The 16909-nt window shown below is 34.5% G+C and overlaps 1 protein-coding gene across 1 annotated transcript; it reads left to right on the top strand.

The window, feature by feature from the left end:
- Nucleotides 1–12272: 12272 nt before the first annotated feature.
- LOC110630859 (AP2-like ethylene-responsive transcription factor AIL5) lies at nucleotides 12273–16011 on the top strand. The gene is made up of 9 exons (XM_021778483.2): nucleotides 12273–12693; nucleotides 12782–13202; nucleotides 13354–13436; nucleotides 13772–13780; nucleotides 14040–14128; nucleotides 14261–14334; nucleotides 14473–14523; nucleotides 14635–14711; nucleotides 14828–16011. The coding sequence occupies exons 1-9, from the start codon at nucleotides 12552–12554 to the stop codon at nucleotides 15568–15570; spliced, it is 1689 nt and encodes a 562-aa protein (XP_021634175.1). The 5' UTR covers nucleotides 12273–12551; the 3' UTR covers nucleotides 15571–16011.
- Nucleotides 16012–16909: the final 898 nt, after the last annotated feature.

Raw genomic sequence — 16909 nt, forward strand, 5'->3', positions numbered from 1 at the left:
GCCAGTTTGGGCCGGACTGTTTCAATTGGTATCAGAGCCATCCTGGGTTAGACAAATTATGCGAAACTAATGGGCCTGCAAGGAAAGGGCTACCGGTGAGAGATGAGGTGGAGCCGCCCGAGGTACTAGCGAACCACAATACCGAAGGTTCCGGTTCTGGTTAGCAATTGTAATCGATTCAGTTGTAGCGAGGACGTTGCAAATTTAGCAGGGAAAAGTGTAAGAATTAGCTGTCTGCTTGAGCTGTCAGCTTGTACCACATCTCACATCGGGAAATTGCGGCAATTTCGAATTGTATATAATAGCTAGCACGAAACTACTAAATAACTTGGGTTAACCATTTTGGATCAAGTGAAAAGTGGGTCCAAAAGTTATTTGGGCCAGTTTGGCCCGGGCTGTTTCAATATATATTTCTCATGTGAAAGCTCAATTATACAAAAGCACTCATGTTCTATGTACAAACAAAATTTTTAATTGCATTTTCTTATATTTCTTTAAATACAACCTTTCTCTTTCTTCACATGGTATCAGACTAGTGCTAGGATTTTTTAGCATTGCGCTTCCTCCCTTCTTCTTTCTTCTCCTTTCTTCTTTCTTCAAATACAACCTTTCTTCTTTCTTTAAAAGCAGAAGAGGTACGGTCCTAAGAAGGATCATTGTAGCTACTGTAACATGGATAGACATTTTAGGGATGCCTGCTTTAAATTGATAGGCTATACAAATTGGTTTAAGACCAAAACTAAGACTGAAGGATAGCCTACAAGGCAAGACAAGGGTAGGAATCATAGCCACAGGTCAGTGGCTATTATTGAAGGTCTTGATTATGAAAAGGATAACCCTTTTAAGCTGCTTGACAGCACCTCTAAGTTTGATGAGCTTAGTGTTGCTTTAAGCACCTCTAAGAAGCTTTGACTGCAACCACAAGGTAGTCAGGCTCCTGTCAAAAAGATGTTTTGTTTCTGACTTACCTTTCTTTATTGGTAATTCCCATCTAATACATATTTATTATGTGAAATGCATACTGAAGTTTCTTAAATATTAGACACTAGTGCAACTGATCACATATCACCAAATAGATCACTATTCACTTGTTTCACTAAGCTTCACCAAATTTGTTTCCATGCACTTGCCTGATGAGAACACTACTAGAGTCACACATTTTGGTTTAATATCTCTATCTGATTTAATTGTTCTAAATGATGTTTTGTACATTCCCAATTTTCATTGTAACTTGTTATATATCAGTAAACTCATTCAGCATAACAACCTTCTATTGTTATTTCATGCTAGTTACTGCATTATATAGACCCCTTTGACTAAGAGAGCGGTTATTATGAGAAGAGAAGCTAGTAGTTTATACAGAATAAACTAGATGAGTTTCACTACTTCTGAGATTCATAATGTTTTGTCTGATTTGATGCACATTGTCTCTTCTTTATAATCCTTTGTAAATCCCATACTTTCTGCATCTAATATGAATAAAGAAAGCTTTAAGCCTAAGTTACATGAGTCAAAATGTATGTTAAGTGTTATGGATATTCATAAAAGAATGGGTCACATTTTAATTGACAAAGTAAAGCACATAAATGGAATCAAATACAATGGCAAGGGGAAACTTCAATGTGAAGTATGTCCTCTAGCCAAACAGACTAAATTGCCCTTCCCTATTAGTCATACAACCAAATTAAAATCTTTGAATTAATTCATGTGGATATTTGGGAACCCTACAGAGAAATTTCCTTAACTGAAATAAGGTACTTCCTTACCATTGTTGACAATTATAGTAGGCCTACATGGACTTTTATGATGCAATTTAAAGGGCAGAGTATTCATATCCTGCCTAAGTTCTTGAAAATGATAAGAAATCAATTTGGAATTGGGGTTAAAACTATAAGAACTGATAATGGGAGTAAATTTTTAAGCAAAACCTTATCATTCTTCAAAGTTCATGTCCCTATACTCTCCAATAAAATAAGATAGTGGAAAAAAAAAAACATAAGCACCTTCTAGACACTACTAGGGCTTTGAGACTTCAAGCTAATATGCTAAAAAAATTCCAATCTGAATGTATTTTAATTGCCACCAATCTTATTAACAGGATGCTTATGGCCAATTTTAATTGGCAAAATCCTTATAAAAGGCTATTCAATAGGGTTCCTAATTATAATCACTTAAGAAAATTTAGTTTTCTGTATTTTATTACTGAATTGGGTTCACATAGGGACACGTTTGTGCCTAGGTACATGAAGGCTATTATGATAGAGTATGCAGGGAATCATAAAGCCTATAAATTGCACAATATGGAGTCTGCTACTATTCTAGTTAGCAGATACGTAATTTTCCATGAAGGAATTTTTTTCTTATGCTCATTCTCATGTTTTAGATCATACTTTTGTTCTCCCTGCTACTATTCTTTATTTTGCTGACCCTATTGGGCCTACTGATCCTCCTGCCCCTTCATCTAGTTCTATTCCATCACCACCACAGCCCTCTAGTCCATCTTCTTCCCTTCATATTCAAACAGTTCCTCCTGTAGGACTCAAAAGACCTACTAGAATGAGTAGCAATCCTTCCTGGCTCCAAAAATTTATTAGTCTTATTTCTTCCAACCCACACCCTGCTTCCAATATGGTTTTCTCTTCCATTCACCAAGCATTTGTTTATAATGTGTCCACTATCCTTGAACCCTTTACTTATAGTAAAGAATCTAAGGAAGCTCAATGCATTACAACTATGCAATAAGAGCTGTTAGCTCTGAAAAACAACAATACATGGGTCCTTACTACTTTACTAAAGGGCAAGAATGCCATTGGGTGCAAATGGGTCTATAAGGTTAAGTACCAACCTACTAGTGATGCTGAAATGCTCAAAGCTCTTTTTTTTTTTTTGAAAAAAAACATTTGTGGTTTTATTATTGTATTAAAGAAGTCACTATAAAAAGAGATGGATTAACATACCAAACTCCTAAGCCTTACTCGGAATGGGCACCCATTGCTAACAAATGGGCAACCACATTCGCAGACCTATAGCTAAAACAACATTTAACATCAACGATCTCACTTAAAAGAGATTTACAATCACTAACAATCAAACCAAAGGATGATCAAATGGTAAAACCTGATGAATTAATTGCTTGAACAATTGAAAGGGCCTCCGATTCAATCAGAACCCGTTGCCTACCTTCACTCTTTATCCAACTTAAAACTTCAACAATGCCTATAGCTTCTGCATTTTTTGCTGAGAAGAAATCTGGATAACGCCAAGCTTTAGCCGCCACAAACTCCCCATATGAGTCACGTACAACAGCACCTAAACCCATAAAACCCAGACTCGGGCCGGTAGATGCATCCACATTGACCTTCATCCATCCTTCCGGTGGTCATTGCCATGAACACAGGTGGTCTGAATTTGGTGCAGCAACAGTGGCTAAGGAAGAAGTAGCAGCAGCAGTCCAATTTTGTAGGAACCGTGAGGCCATATGGGAAACTTGAAAGGGAGACTGTCATTTATATTCCCACACAATAGAGTTCCTATTAGTCCACAATGCCCAACAAACCATGACTATTAATTTGCATTTATCAACAAAGGCTGGAACAAATACAGTTAAGAACCAATCCATCAAAGAATTAACACTTGGATATTGCCATCCTATATCAGTTTGCGTCCAAACTTCTCGAGCAAAAGAACATTGAATCAATCTATGCATTATAGTCTCACTTCCACGCTGACAAACCAGACATACATTATAGACTTGTATCTGACGTTGTTGAAGCACATCATAACAAGGCACCACATTTGAAAGTGCCCTCCAAACAAAATTAAGAACTTTAGGGGGCACCTTGCATTTCCAAAACTTGCTCTAAAGGCCCGAGATAAATGCAGAAGGAGAAGCATAAGAACACTGCAGCTTATAAGCACTTTTCACAGAAAATTCTCCATCTCGTTCAAGCTTCCAACTAATGCAGGCTGACACCCACGACCGCCCAAGTGGAATTGATAGAATCTGTTGAACATCTCGTTCATTAAACACAGAGGCAATAAGAGATAAATTCCAATGATTCTCAACAATTAAATCAGAAACACAATTAATAGCACAAGGCTCAGGAGGAGGTGTAGAAATAAAAGAATCGTGAGAATCAGGTCATTTAGTTGCTTAGGAACTATAATCAAATTGAGAGGATGGATTACAAAGATAGGTTCACATATTGCTAACTCACAACAATGAGGATATTCATTTCCCTTGCTACTCTAAGACAATGGCCTATCTATCAGCTGGACATAAGCAATGTTTTTCTTCATGGATACTTGAATGATGAAGTATACATGCTTCCACATTAGGGCTATACTAGAGCCTTGCCTGGGTAGTTCTACTTGCTCAAAAAATCTCTCTATGGCTTGAAATAAGCCACTAGACAATGGAATGTTGAGTTTTCTGATTTTCTAAAATCCATAGGATGCTCTCAATTTAACAATGACTATTGCTTATTTGTTAAGAGTTATGCTGACTCCTTTATGGCTCTTTTAGTCTATGTTGATGATGTGATTCTTACTGGGACCTCTATTACTGATCTTGATGATATTAAGGTTGCTTTGCATTCCAAATTTACTATTAAGGACTTAGGTCATCTCAAATGTTTTCTAGGGCTTAAAGTGGCTAGGTCAGATTCTGCTACTATCCTTAGCCAAACCAAATTCATTATCGATATTTTGATTGATGTTAGCATGTTGAACTATAAATTGGCTTATTTTCCTCTTCCTAGAGGGACTGCATTTATCCCCTAATATTGGTGAGCCTTTGCTTGAGCCTGATATTTATATGAATTTGGTTGGCAGATCATTGTATGTTAACCTCACTAGAGCAGACATTAGCCATTCTATCCAATATCTAAGTCAATTTATGACTGTTCTAAGAAAGCCTCACTAGGAGGAAGTTATGCATGTGTTAAGATACTTGAAGGCGACTATTAAAACTGACTTATGCTATCTTGTTCAAAATAATTTGTAACTTACTGCTTTCTGTGACTTAGATTGGGCCTATTGTTGTTTTTTCAGGAAACTTCTCACTGGCTTCGGGATCTTTTTGGGTCCTTTAGTTTTCTGAAAATCAAGAAATAATCTATTGTATTCAAATCCTCTATTGAGGTAGCATATAGAGGCATGGCTGCCACTGTTTCTGAATTACTTTGGATAACTTACATTCTTCTAGATTTGCATGTTTTTGTTAGGCTTTCTATTAAGCTTCACTGTGACAACAATGTCGCCTTTTAAATTGCAGCCAACTCTGTCTTCCATAAAAGGACCAAACATATAGACACTGACTGCCACATTATCCAAGAGCAAATTCAAAAAGACTTCCTCAGCACTTCTCATGTTTCTAGCCTAGAGCAAGTGGCAAATCTTTTTACTAAACCTCTATCCACAAAACAATATCAATGCCTCTGTGCCAAGTTGAACCTACTCTCCCTCCCAGCTTCAACTTGAAGGGGAGGGTGTAGAATGTATAACTTGTTACTGTATTTTTACTCTATTATTGTACTTGGCGTAATTGATTTAATCTATTAGCTTTCAGAGACTTCTTTGATATTTTTCTTTACAAGATTCTCACGTGAGAGCTCTGTTATATATAAGCTCTCACATTCTATGTATATATAGAATTTTTAATTACATTTTCTTGTATTTCTTCAATACAATCTTTCTCTTTCTTCACAAGTTTGATTTTAAACCGAATATTTATCCACACTACTTACAAAGGTAAGAACAATAACAAAGAATATAAATGAGTTTCCCACAACTGTGGTTTAATGTAAAAAATTAACTTTGTATTGGGCTTGTTTACTTTCATTATGAATAAACTAACTACTTATATATATATAAAAAATTACTTTATGTTCAGCCTATATCAGATTTTGATAGATAAGCCAGTGGCTATTTGGTTGAAATAGCCACAACATGAGTTCTCGATATTGGATTTCTCAAGATCAAGCTCCACTCTAAAGGCTTTAAATTAAAATGTTAATAAGCATGATTAAAAATATTTCAATAGATTGATTTACATACATAAATATCTGTATATATATGGTTAAAAAAATCTTCAAATATTGATCCAATGAATTTTTTAATTTAAATTAATTTTATAAAAATAAATGAATTTATTGATAAATAATTATAAATAATTTGTTATGTGTTTGATTTTTTTTTTGGGTCCAAAATATTCGTTTGATTCAATTTTTGGATCTAGAAGCTGGAAATTGATCCTCCAACGACTATATAAATCCAAAGTTTAGGTCAATTCATTGCAACAAAAGCTGGCAACTTTTAATCTCCACCATTTGACTAATAATAATGTTGCATAACATTCAAAAGCTGAAAATTCTAATTTTTTAAATTTAATTAGTAATATTCTACAGAATATAATATTATATTTTAAGATAATTATTAATATAAATTTATATATATACTAAATAAATTTGTCAATAATATAGTCTAATGAAAAACAAAACGTAAATTTAACTTTTTGTTAACTTTATGAAATTTAACTTATTTTCTTAATATTAATAATAATTTTGAGAGGTTAATTAAAGATAAAAAAAAACTGATAGAAGTAGATAATAATTGTATATAAAAAAGCTTATTAATTCAAATAGTGTAATTGTTTCCTATTCTTAATATTCTAAACTTTTAATTTCAGATAATTAAATTAAATTTTTAAAAATTTATTATAATTTAACAAATTAATTTTAATTAAAATTCGAAATCTGTCATATAACTTTTTTTTATTATTTTTAATTAACTATATTTTTAATTTATTAAATAAAATCATTTAAATTTTTTTATAAATTTATATTTATATTACAATCTGTTTTATTTATTAGATAAAATAATTTAAAATTTTTTAAATTCATATTTATATCCCAATCTTTTGGGAATACAATATTTAAGACATCTAAAACATCAGTGAGCATGCACTAGTACAGAAAAAAAGCTAAATTAATCGGCAGTTCTCTTTGCAATTCTAACTGAAAAAAAAAAAGAATAAAATCTAAATAAGAGTAATAATGAAAAAAAAAAATGAATAAGAGAGACTAATTTAGACCATAAAACGGTTAAGAAAAAAATAGATAACCACGGGTACTGTTAACCACTAACACTGTTAGGCGGATTATAAATAATTAATATCTATCTATTGAATTTTTATTAGATAATATATATATAGTCTAGTATTAATATATATTCTTGGGAGATTATTATTTAATTTTTGTGATTTAATAACAAATTGGTAGTTTTAGAATGAATATTCTACAGTATTTTTTTTATATGCAACCATTCATATATTGCATTTTGTGATCCTATTGAGCAATAGAGCATAATTAAAATTTCGAACAATATTAGTGATGAACCGAGATCCGGTAAATTTAATGGGGAGTAAACACGTGGATAAAGGTTTAATTTTATAGAAAAATTAATAAATCTGGATGGGTGATTGAAAATTAATAGAATTGAATGCTAGTTTGGGTAGGTTAAGGTTTGGGTTTCGGATCTTGGGGTCAGACTGTAGAGGTTGAGGCCATGATATCAAGTTCTTGTCTTGTACCACTACCAAGATTTTTGTAACGGAAACGTTTAGGGGTGACTTCCTGGTGTTGAAGGGACCTAGGTCGTTGATCAGTTTCTCTGTTACCATGGTATTTGCTTAAGACTCCTAGACTTCGGTCGAATCTCCAATCTACATGTTCTCTCCTCCGATTCTCTGGACACCCTCTCTTTGGATCCTTTTTCCACGACTCCTTAGCGAACCTATTGGTCATTATGGCATCATCCTACCTGATGTACTTCTTGATCCGTTGCATAAAGTTCGCTAATATGGTCAGTGGCTTCCTACTCAGAGATCTAAAAAACTCACCCGAGGTGGTTTCCTTCTGCATCGCCTCTACAACCCTAAACTCATCAAGGTTCATAATAGGGAGGGCTTCTGCATTAAAATGAGCTACATATTCTCACAGAGTATCATCTTTCCTTTGTCTGCCCATTTCCAGGTAACTGATTTTTTCTTTGAGCCGGAGCACTGGCTATAAATCTTTCTATGAACGAGTTGGCCAGGTCATAAAAGGTTTGGATGCTTTCTACTTTCAAGTTGTTAAACCAAGTCAAAGCTGTCACGGTTATGGTAGTTGAGAATACCTTGTAGAGTAAGGCATCAAAGTGGGTTTGTAGCTCCATGAAAGTCTTATAATTGATTATGTGATCTTTGGGGTTTCTTGTGCCATTTTATGCTCCCACACTAGCTATAAATCTTTCTATGAACGAGTTGGCCAGGTCATAAAAGGTTCGGATGCTTTCTACTTTCAAGTTGTTAAACCAGATCAAAGCTGTCACGGTTATGGTAGTTGAGAATACCTTGTAGAATAAGGCATCAAAGTGGTTTGCAGCTCCATGAAAGTCTTATAATTGATTCTGTGATCTTTGGGGTTTCCTGTGCCATTTTATGCTCCCATGGTTGGCATTAGGAATTTCTTAGGGATGGTTTGTTCTTGAATGCAGGCCATGAATGGGAAGGATATTCTCAGGCTTGTATGTGCTCCCGCTTGGCTCTTTAGCTCGACTAGTAGCTCTTCTTTCAGTCTTTCTAGTTTCTCGACCACTCCTTTGTCTTTCAAGTCAGATTTTTTGACATTTGCTAGGGATTTCGAACTGATTCCTTCTCCTTCACTCTCTATTTCATATTTTCCAGTGCCGCTCTTCTACTGATGTTAGCATCCTCTTCTATTAGGCTTCTCATGGCCCGACTTTTAAACTTAGCTAGGTGTTCCCTGGCCGGTTCGTCCTCCCTTCTTCTTCTAGTTGTATAGGCAGTGTGGTTAACGGGTCACAGTTTTTATTTCTGGGATGAATGTTGGTGTGGGCATTTCGCTAGGAGTTGTGGTGGGTATCGGGTTCATAATCAATGATGGAGTGCGGCCTCTTTGCTGCATGTTCTGGTTCATCCACATCATGATTTGCTGCAGTTACATTAACATGCTTTGCAGGTCTTGGTGATAGGGGAGTTTGAGGGATGGGGTTTGTTAGTATGGAGTTGCTAGTGAAGGGTATGTTGAACATCATTTGAGCAGAGGTGAGCGGGAATAATGTCATAGGAAGTCCTTGAGGGTGGGGAGTTTCTGGGATTGAGTTTTCATTTCAATGGATGTTAGTGGGTTGTTTTCTTAGTTAGCTATATGGAACTTAGTGGGTTATATTTGGAAACTTCGGTGATTAGATAATCTTCCTTCGTTCCCATAGACGGTACCAATTGACGAACAGAGATCTGGTGGATTCAATGGGGTATGGACGCATGGACAAAGGTTTAATCTTACGGGAAAATTAATAGATCTGGATGGGTGATTGAAAATTAATAGAGCTGAATGCTGGTTCGGGTAGGTTAAGGTGTGGGTCTCGAGTCTTAGAGTATCATGTCCTTGTCTTGTACTGCTACTAAGATTTCTGTCATGAAAATGTTTAGGAGGTGACTTCCTAGTGTTGAGGGGACCTAGGCCGTTTAGCAGTTCCTTTGTTACCATGGTATTTGGTTAGGGCTTTTGGACTTTGGTCGGATCTCCGATCTACATGTTCTCTCCTTCGGTCCTTTGGACGCCCTCTCATTGGATCCTTTTCTTGGGACTCCTTAGTGAACCTATTGGTCATCATGGCATCGTTCTGCCTGATGTACTTTTTGGCCCATTGCATAAGGTCTGCTAATATAGTTGGCGGCTTCCTACTCAGAAATCCAAAAAACTCAACCGAGGTGGTTTCCTTCTGCATCACCTCTACAACCCTAGAATAATCAAGGTTCGTAATCTAGAGGGCTTCTGCATTAAAGCGAGCCACATATTCTCTCAAGGTCTCATCTTTCCTTTGTCTGACCATTTCTAGGTAGCTCATTTTTCTTTGAGCCAAAACACTAGCTATAAATCGTTCCATGAACGAGTTGGCTAAGTCGTAAAAGTTTTGGATGCTTTTTGCTTCCAAATTGTTAAATCAGGTCAAAACTATCCCAGTTAGGGTAGTTGGGAATACCTTGTAAAGTAAGGCATCATAGTGGATTTGCAACTCTATGAAAGTCTTGTAATTGATTACATGTTCACTGGGGTTTCCTATGCCATTGTATGCTCTCATGGTCGGTATCAAAAATTTTTTGGGAATGGTTTCTTCTTGAATGCAGGCCACGAATGGGGAAGACATTCTTAGGCTTGGATATGCTCCCGCTTGGCTCTTTAGCTAGTCTAGCAGCTCTTCTTTCAGCCTTTTTAGTTTCTCGACTACTCTTTCATTTTTTAAGTCATTTTTTTGACATTTCAAGGGGATTTCGAATTGGTTCCTTCTCCTTCGCTCTCTATTTCATATTTTTTCAATGCCGCGCTTCTACTCATGCCAACATTCTCTTCTATTAGGCTTCTCACGGTGCAGTTTCTAGACTTAGCTAGAGGTTCCCTGGCCAGTTCGTCCTCCCTTCTTCTTCTGGTTGTATGAACTGTGGTTACTAAGTCATGGTTTTCTGTTTCTGCTTCTCCATAAATCTTTACTGAGACTCATTCCTAAACCTTAACCTACCCGAACCAACATTCAACACTATTAATTTTCAACCACCCATCTAGATCTATTAATTTTTCCATAAGATCAAACCTTTGTCCATACATCCACGCCCCATTAAATCCACCAAATCTCGATTCATCAATTAGCAACCAAACCTATCCAGTTAACCTATAGAGAAATCAAATTACTCAATCCATCAAAACTACTCTGCCCACCACCAAAAGGAATCCTACTCTAGAAGCTTTCATCCTTTCCATTGCCAAAGATCCAACGAATCGATAATCACCACCATTAGAGAAGGAAGTTATTGCATTAGTGGCCCATGAAAACCACATACAGAATACACCAAAGGCTCGTGACAATCTAACCACGTTGCATTAACTCCAATTCGAAACCAAATGAAGCACTAGCTCTAAGAGGCGATGGGGTAGTCCTCATCAATATTATACACTAGCAGCCATAAAAGTAATCACATAAAGGATATCCATAACTCTTCGGAGGAACCACCAATACATGCAACAACACCTCCACCAAGCAAAGAAAAGTAGAGCCCAACTCCAAACATCAACAACTATAAATTGGTAATGCATCTCTTTGCTAGAAAAACTCAACGATCTGCAATCAAAGTCAAAACCCTAAAACACAAGAGTCATGCAACCAAAGGAAAAGGAGCCTAAGCCAAATAGATTAAACAAAAAACACAACCAAACATACCAATACTAAAAAACTAATAGAGAAAAAAAAAATTGAAAGCCATCATCTGCTTGAGACTAGATAAAATTGAACTCTTCACTATTGTTATTGCTCTTGGCTCTTTTTCTCAAGATTTTCTTTACAATATCCTTTTTATATAACGAAAACTAATATTTCAAAATTCATGTCTGATATCAACAATATCATTTCTAAAAATCAAATTTGAATTTTATTTTTGAAAATTCATAAGACTTGTACTATAATTAACATTTATTAGTTGATTTTTTAGGTTTAAAAACACCTTAAATAATTGAAATCTTTTAAATCACCAAACGTTTCATCTATATTTTTTTAAATCGTTCTAACAAATGAGTAAACTAGATAAGATATTCCTAAGCTAATTAGCCTCTGCAATTTAAAAATAATATAAAAATTCAGTGTTTATGACTCCAAAACCACAATTATTCAATTTTTAATTTTCAAAATCACTACGTTTGAAGCTTTGTAAATTTATGAGAAATTGAATAGTTAACAATTCTTTTGAATTATAATTAAGAGTTAAAAAATGATAATTAACTTTTTTATTATAAAAATAGAGAAATTAAATTGTTAATTTTACTACAACATTTTGACTAGTAAAATATAACTATTTTCTGTAAACTTATAAAAAAAAAGTTCGTAATTAAGTGAATTGCACAACTAGGGCATCAAACCGACTTCTTTTTTTTTTTATTTTTTATTTTGACTTCAACAATATAATAAATGTTTATGTATTAGGTTTTTTTTTATCTGAATATTTATATATTAGCTGATATTTATTAAATATGAACACTTGAAGTCATTTCATAGACAGGGAGAGAGAGAGAGAGAGAGCCGCTCACTCGTCCCATAGAAAGCTTCCACTTGCTTAGCCTTACCATCACCCTCTTAATACTCCATTTAATATCTTCTTTATCATACGTATACATATATATATGCATAGGTTTTTTTTTTCTTTCTTCTTCAGAGAAAATAAAACCCTCGATCCTCGTGCAAGCCTCAGTCTCTCTCTCTTTCTATCTCCCTCCATTTTCATTTCCTTCCCTTCTCCTACCTCTATATCTGTGTCACCTTCTCTCCACTTCTCTTCACCAAATGAAACCGCTTCTCTAACTCTCTCTCTCTCTCTCTCTCTGTTGTCTGCTGTTTTTTTCCCTTTTATTTTTACATGCTAGTTTGCTATTTCCAAAGAAAAACAAGTGAAAGCGAAACCCAATAATCTCTTCTTTTCATTGTCTCACACCACCGACGACATGAACATGGATTCTTCTTCTCATACACAGAACTGGCTCGGTTTCTCTCTTTCCACCCATCATCACATGAATATGAGTATCCCATCTTCTGATCCATCTCATCTCTGTCTCTTTGAAGCGTTTAACTCCTCCACTGCCCGAGGTCTGCAACTTTTACTTTGTGTTTGTGCTTCTTTTTTCTATACACATGCATGTTTTTGCTCAAAATAATTTGATAATTTTCGCAACAGTTGGTGCTGTGGATAGAGCACAAGAAGAAGATGCAACTGCTGGGAATACTACTGTAACAGACCTGTCTATATTTACAAGAACTGGACCAAAGCTCGAGGATTTTCTTGGTTGTTCCACCACCACTGCACCACATTCACAACAACCACAACATCCTCCTCCTCCACCGCCACCACCACCATCGGTGCAGTCCCTTTGTCCTTTCCCTACTGAAACACCCGTGACTAATGCTTCTGACACTTCTGAGATATATGATTCTGAGCTCAAAACCATAGCAGCTAGTTTCCTTCGTGGATTTTCTTCCACTACTGAACAAACCGATACAACCCAAAAACAACAATCCATTGTTCAGACTGAATCTGCACCAAGAAAAACTGTTGATACCTTTGGCCAGCGCACATCAATCTTCAGAGGAGTCACCAGGTAAAAATACAAATAAATAGTAAAAAAAAAAAAAAAACAAAACAAAAGCACCCCTCTTCCTTCCCTCCTGGACTCTAAAAGCAAGTTCCTCGTCTTTTTTCAAATAAAGAAAATTATTTATCATCTATGTTCATCATTCCTCTTTGTATAGGCATAGGTGGACGGGCAGATATGAAGCTCATTTATGGGATAATAGCTGCAGAAGGGAAGGCCAGAGCAGAAAAGGAAGACAAGGTTATTATCTTTGATCTTTTTTAAAATCATTTTATTCTTTATTTTTTTGAAGTTCTTAGAGATCTGGGTCTGAGATTGTAAATATAGAGGCTTAAATGCAATTGCTGAAATCTCCCAAAAGCATGAAACTTGTTTAAGGGCTTAGATCTTCTGAGATATTTGATCTCTTGCATTAGATTTTGTTTCTGCTTCTTTCTTTCTTTCTTCTTTCTTCTATAGAGTAGCTATTTATGAAGATTCTGATCTGCTTTTGTTTGTTTGTTTCCTTTCTGTGGCATGTATATGACGAATGATTACTCTCCATGGATGCACGAATATCATCATTATTCCTACAGTTTATTTGGGTAAGTTAAAAATTTCTTTATATGCTTTGTCTATGATTATATAAATATGATTAGAAATCATCATTTTGTTTTACTATTCCTAAATATTCGTCTTCTATGAATGGATCATCATCATCATCATCCATCAAGTTCGGATTGGACTTTAGATTTTGCTCCCTGTAACTCCAGATTCCAATTGTTTCAGAATCTATCTTTAGATTCTTTGTTGCAATAGTCCTTAACTAAAATTTATTTTCTTTTTGGTATGATATTTTCACAGGCGGTTATGATAAGGAGGAGAAAGCAGCTAGAGCTTACGATCTTGCTGCTCTCAAGTATTGGGGTCCGACCACCACTACAAACTTTCCGGTGATCAGTTAACCCTTAACTTTATTTTATTTTTTAAAATATAAATATTTTTATTTTTATTTTATTCTTTAGTTAATTGGGAAATTTGGATTTATATGATCCTGAAAATTCTTTATTCTATGATCCTCTTAGATTTCTAACTATCAGAAAGAACTGGAAGAGATGAAGCACATGACTAGGCAAGAATTCGTTGCTTCACTAAGAAGGTAATATAATAATAATAATTATTATATTAATCTTAAAAGCTTTAATTTTAGCCTTTCCCGTTTGTTAATTAGATTTGTTTGTTCTTAGCATACATTGGACCCTACTTTATATTTGTAAAATTTTCTTGTTTATGATAGGAAAAGCAGTGGTTTCTCTCGAGGAGCTTCAGTTTATAGGGGTGTGACAAGGTTTGTCAAATTTGAATATCCTCTTTGCTTTCTATTTCATGTTAAATTTGCCATATTAATATTGTTTTAATTTGGGATTAAGGCTTAATCATCTTCGTTGTCTGATTTCAGGCACCATCAACATGGTCGATGGCAAGCAAGGATTGGACGAGTTGCTGGCAACAAAGATCTTTATCTGGGAACTTTCAGTGAGTTTCTAGTTCTTATATATAAAAGATGGATCAAATCTGAGCAAGAATGACAAGGGAAAGTAATCATTATAGAGATAATTTATGTTTTATTTTTGTTTTTTTAATTAAAACAGGCACTCAGGAGGAAGCTGCTGAGGCTTATGACATAGCAGCAATCAAATTTAGAGGGCTGAATGCTGTAACCAACTTTGACATGAGTCGCTATGACGTAAAAAGCATAGCCAACAGTAATCTTCCTATCGGTGGAATATCTAACAAGTCCAAGAACTCATTGGACTCAGCTTCAGAAACTAAAAGCATTGATGGGTGTAGATCGGCTGACGAGCGAGATCTCTCTTCAGCATCTTCAGTAACATTTGCATCTCAACCTCCTCCTGCAACCTCTACTTTAAGCTTTGCAATGCCCATCAAACAAGACCCATCTGATTTCTGGTCCAACATCCTAGGATGTCAAAACCCTACTACTACTTCCACTTCCTTAAACAACATTGGTAAGAACGCTAATTGTAACGTTGCTCAAAGTGTTCTGTTTCAATCTTCCACCAGTTTTCCAAGCACTACAGCCTTCAATATGGAGTTTAATAATGGAAGTTCTACAGTGCATGACAGCAACCAAAATGGGTTACTATTTAGTGGTGGCTACCTGCAGCAACAGAGCGGTGGTGGTGGTGGTGGTGTTAGTGCCAATAGTTCAAGTTCAGTCCCATTTGCTACACCTATTGCTTTAACTAGTAGTGGAAGCAGTTACGAGGGAAATTCTAGTTATGGAAGCTGGATTGCACAATCTTTACATTCTTTCCAATCTGCAAAGCCGAATCTCTCCATGTTTCAGACCCCAATTTTTGGCATGGAATGATCTCATCAAAAGAGGAAAGGGGGATACATGGGAATGAGAATCTCTGCAAAGGAATCAGAATGGTGGAGGCTAGTGGTGGTGGTGGTGGTGGAGGAGGAGGAGGAGGAGGAACATGTGCATGCAGAGATTGGTGGGTGATAACTTTTTGAAGTTGAAGAGAGAGGAGAGATGGGAAATGATGAGTTGGTGGGGACTGAGTTCGAGCATTGGACAGAAGCTGACCGTGCTAACTGAAGTTCTTTTCTTTCTTTCTTTCTGATGGTCTTTGGTTCTTTTTCTTTTTTTCTTTTTTTTTTTTTTCTCTTTTGCTTTTTGTAATTTTTCTTTACTGACGTGAATTTACTTGGGTATAAATGAAAATGAGAAATGAAAAAGAGATCCTTTTGTAATCTGTCTCTTTTTGGCTGGAAATTAATTATGGATGTGAAGAATTTTTCCACATCATATTGGCATTTTGTCTTATCTTTATAATGTTCTCACATAGGCGTGTACTTCTTCCGGTAAGCACTTAACCCAAAAAAAAAAAAAAAAAAAATTCCAATGAACAAATAAATTCTATTTGCACTTTAAATATGTTATATTTTAAACATTTTAATTTATAAAAATTTTGATAAAGATAAATAAATAAATAAATTATATTATTGTAAGTTATAAAAAGTTAAAAAATTCATACACATCATAATTTATTATAAATTTTACAAATTAGGCTTTAAATTCTCATGATAAAATTATTTTTAGCATTTTGCTGTTTTGTCAATAGAGAAGAAGAAGAAAATAGAAAGGAGAAATAGTAAGTCTATTATTTTTCAATATTTAGAAATATAGTCAAAAAATTTTCATTGAAAAATTTAAAACATTATATATATATATATATATATATGTTTAGAAGTCATTGATCTGTTAAGTTGGTCTGAGGTTTAGATATTTTATAAAATAATTTTAAATAATATAAAATTCCATTAGTTTGATTGAAAATAATTTTTATAAAAATACCTTTCATATCTTTTATTATTTAAAATATTTAAAAAAATTAATTAATAAAAAATATTTTTATATTTTAAAAATTTTACTAGAATTTCTATGAATTTGTTAATATATTTTATTAGAAATTTTTTTATAAAAATATTTTATTATCATTAAAATATTTTTTACATACAATTATTTTTATAAATAAATAAAATTATAAAAATATAAATATCTAATTAGCAAAAGATATTGCTTAAATGGAGTATATATAAATTATCAAAAGAGTGCCTCACCTCGATTGCAAAAATTAGTTTATGGGTACTTTTAAAGTACTTTTAAGTGTTTTTTTTTTTTTTTTTGAAAGCAAGTACTT

Source organism: Manihot esculenta, chromosome 14 (assembly GCF_001659605.2).
Source record: "Manihot esculenta cultivar AM560-2 chromosome 14, M.esculenta_v8, whole genome shotgun sequence".
NCBI classification, from domain to species: Eukaryota; Viridiplantae; Streptophyta; class Magnoliopsida; order Malpighiales; family Euphorbiaceae; genus Manihot; species Manihot esculenta.

Bases quoted from the DNA above. Each gene is read 5' to 3' on its own strand.
- LOC110630859 (XM_021778483.2), top strand. From the start codon at position 12,552: ATGAACATGGATTCTTCTTCTCATACACAGAACTGGCTCGGTTTCTCT. The intron at 13,203-13,353 runs GTAAAAATACAA...CTCTTTGTATAG, and splicing joins ATCTTCAGAGGAGTCACCAG to GCATAGGTGGACGGGCAGAT. The intron at 14,129-14,260 runs GTGATCAGTTAA...TGATCCTCTTAG, and splicing joins CCACCACTACAAACTTTCCG to ATTTCTAACTATCAGAAAGA.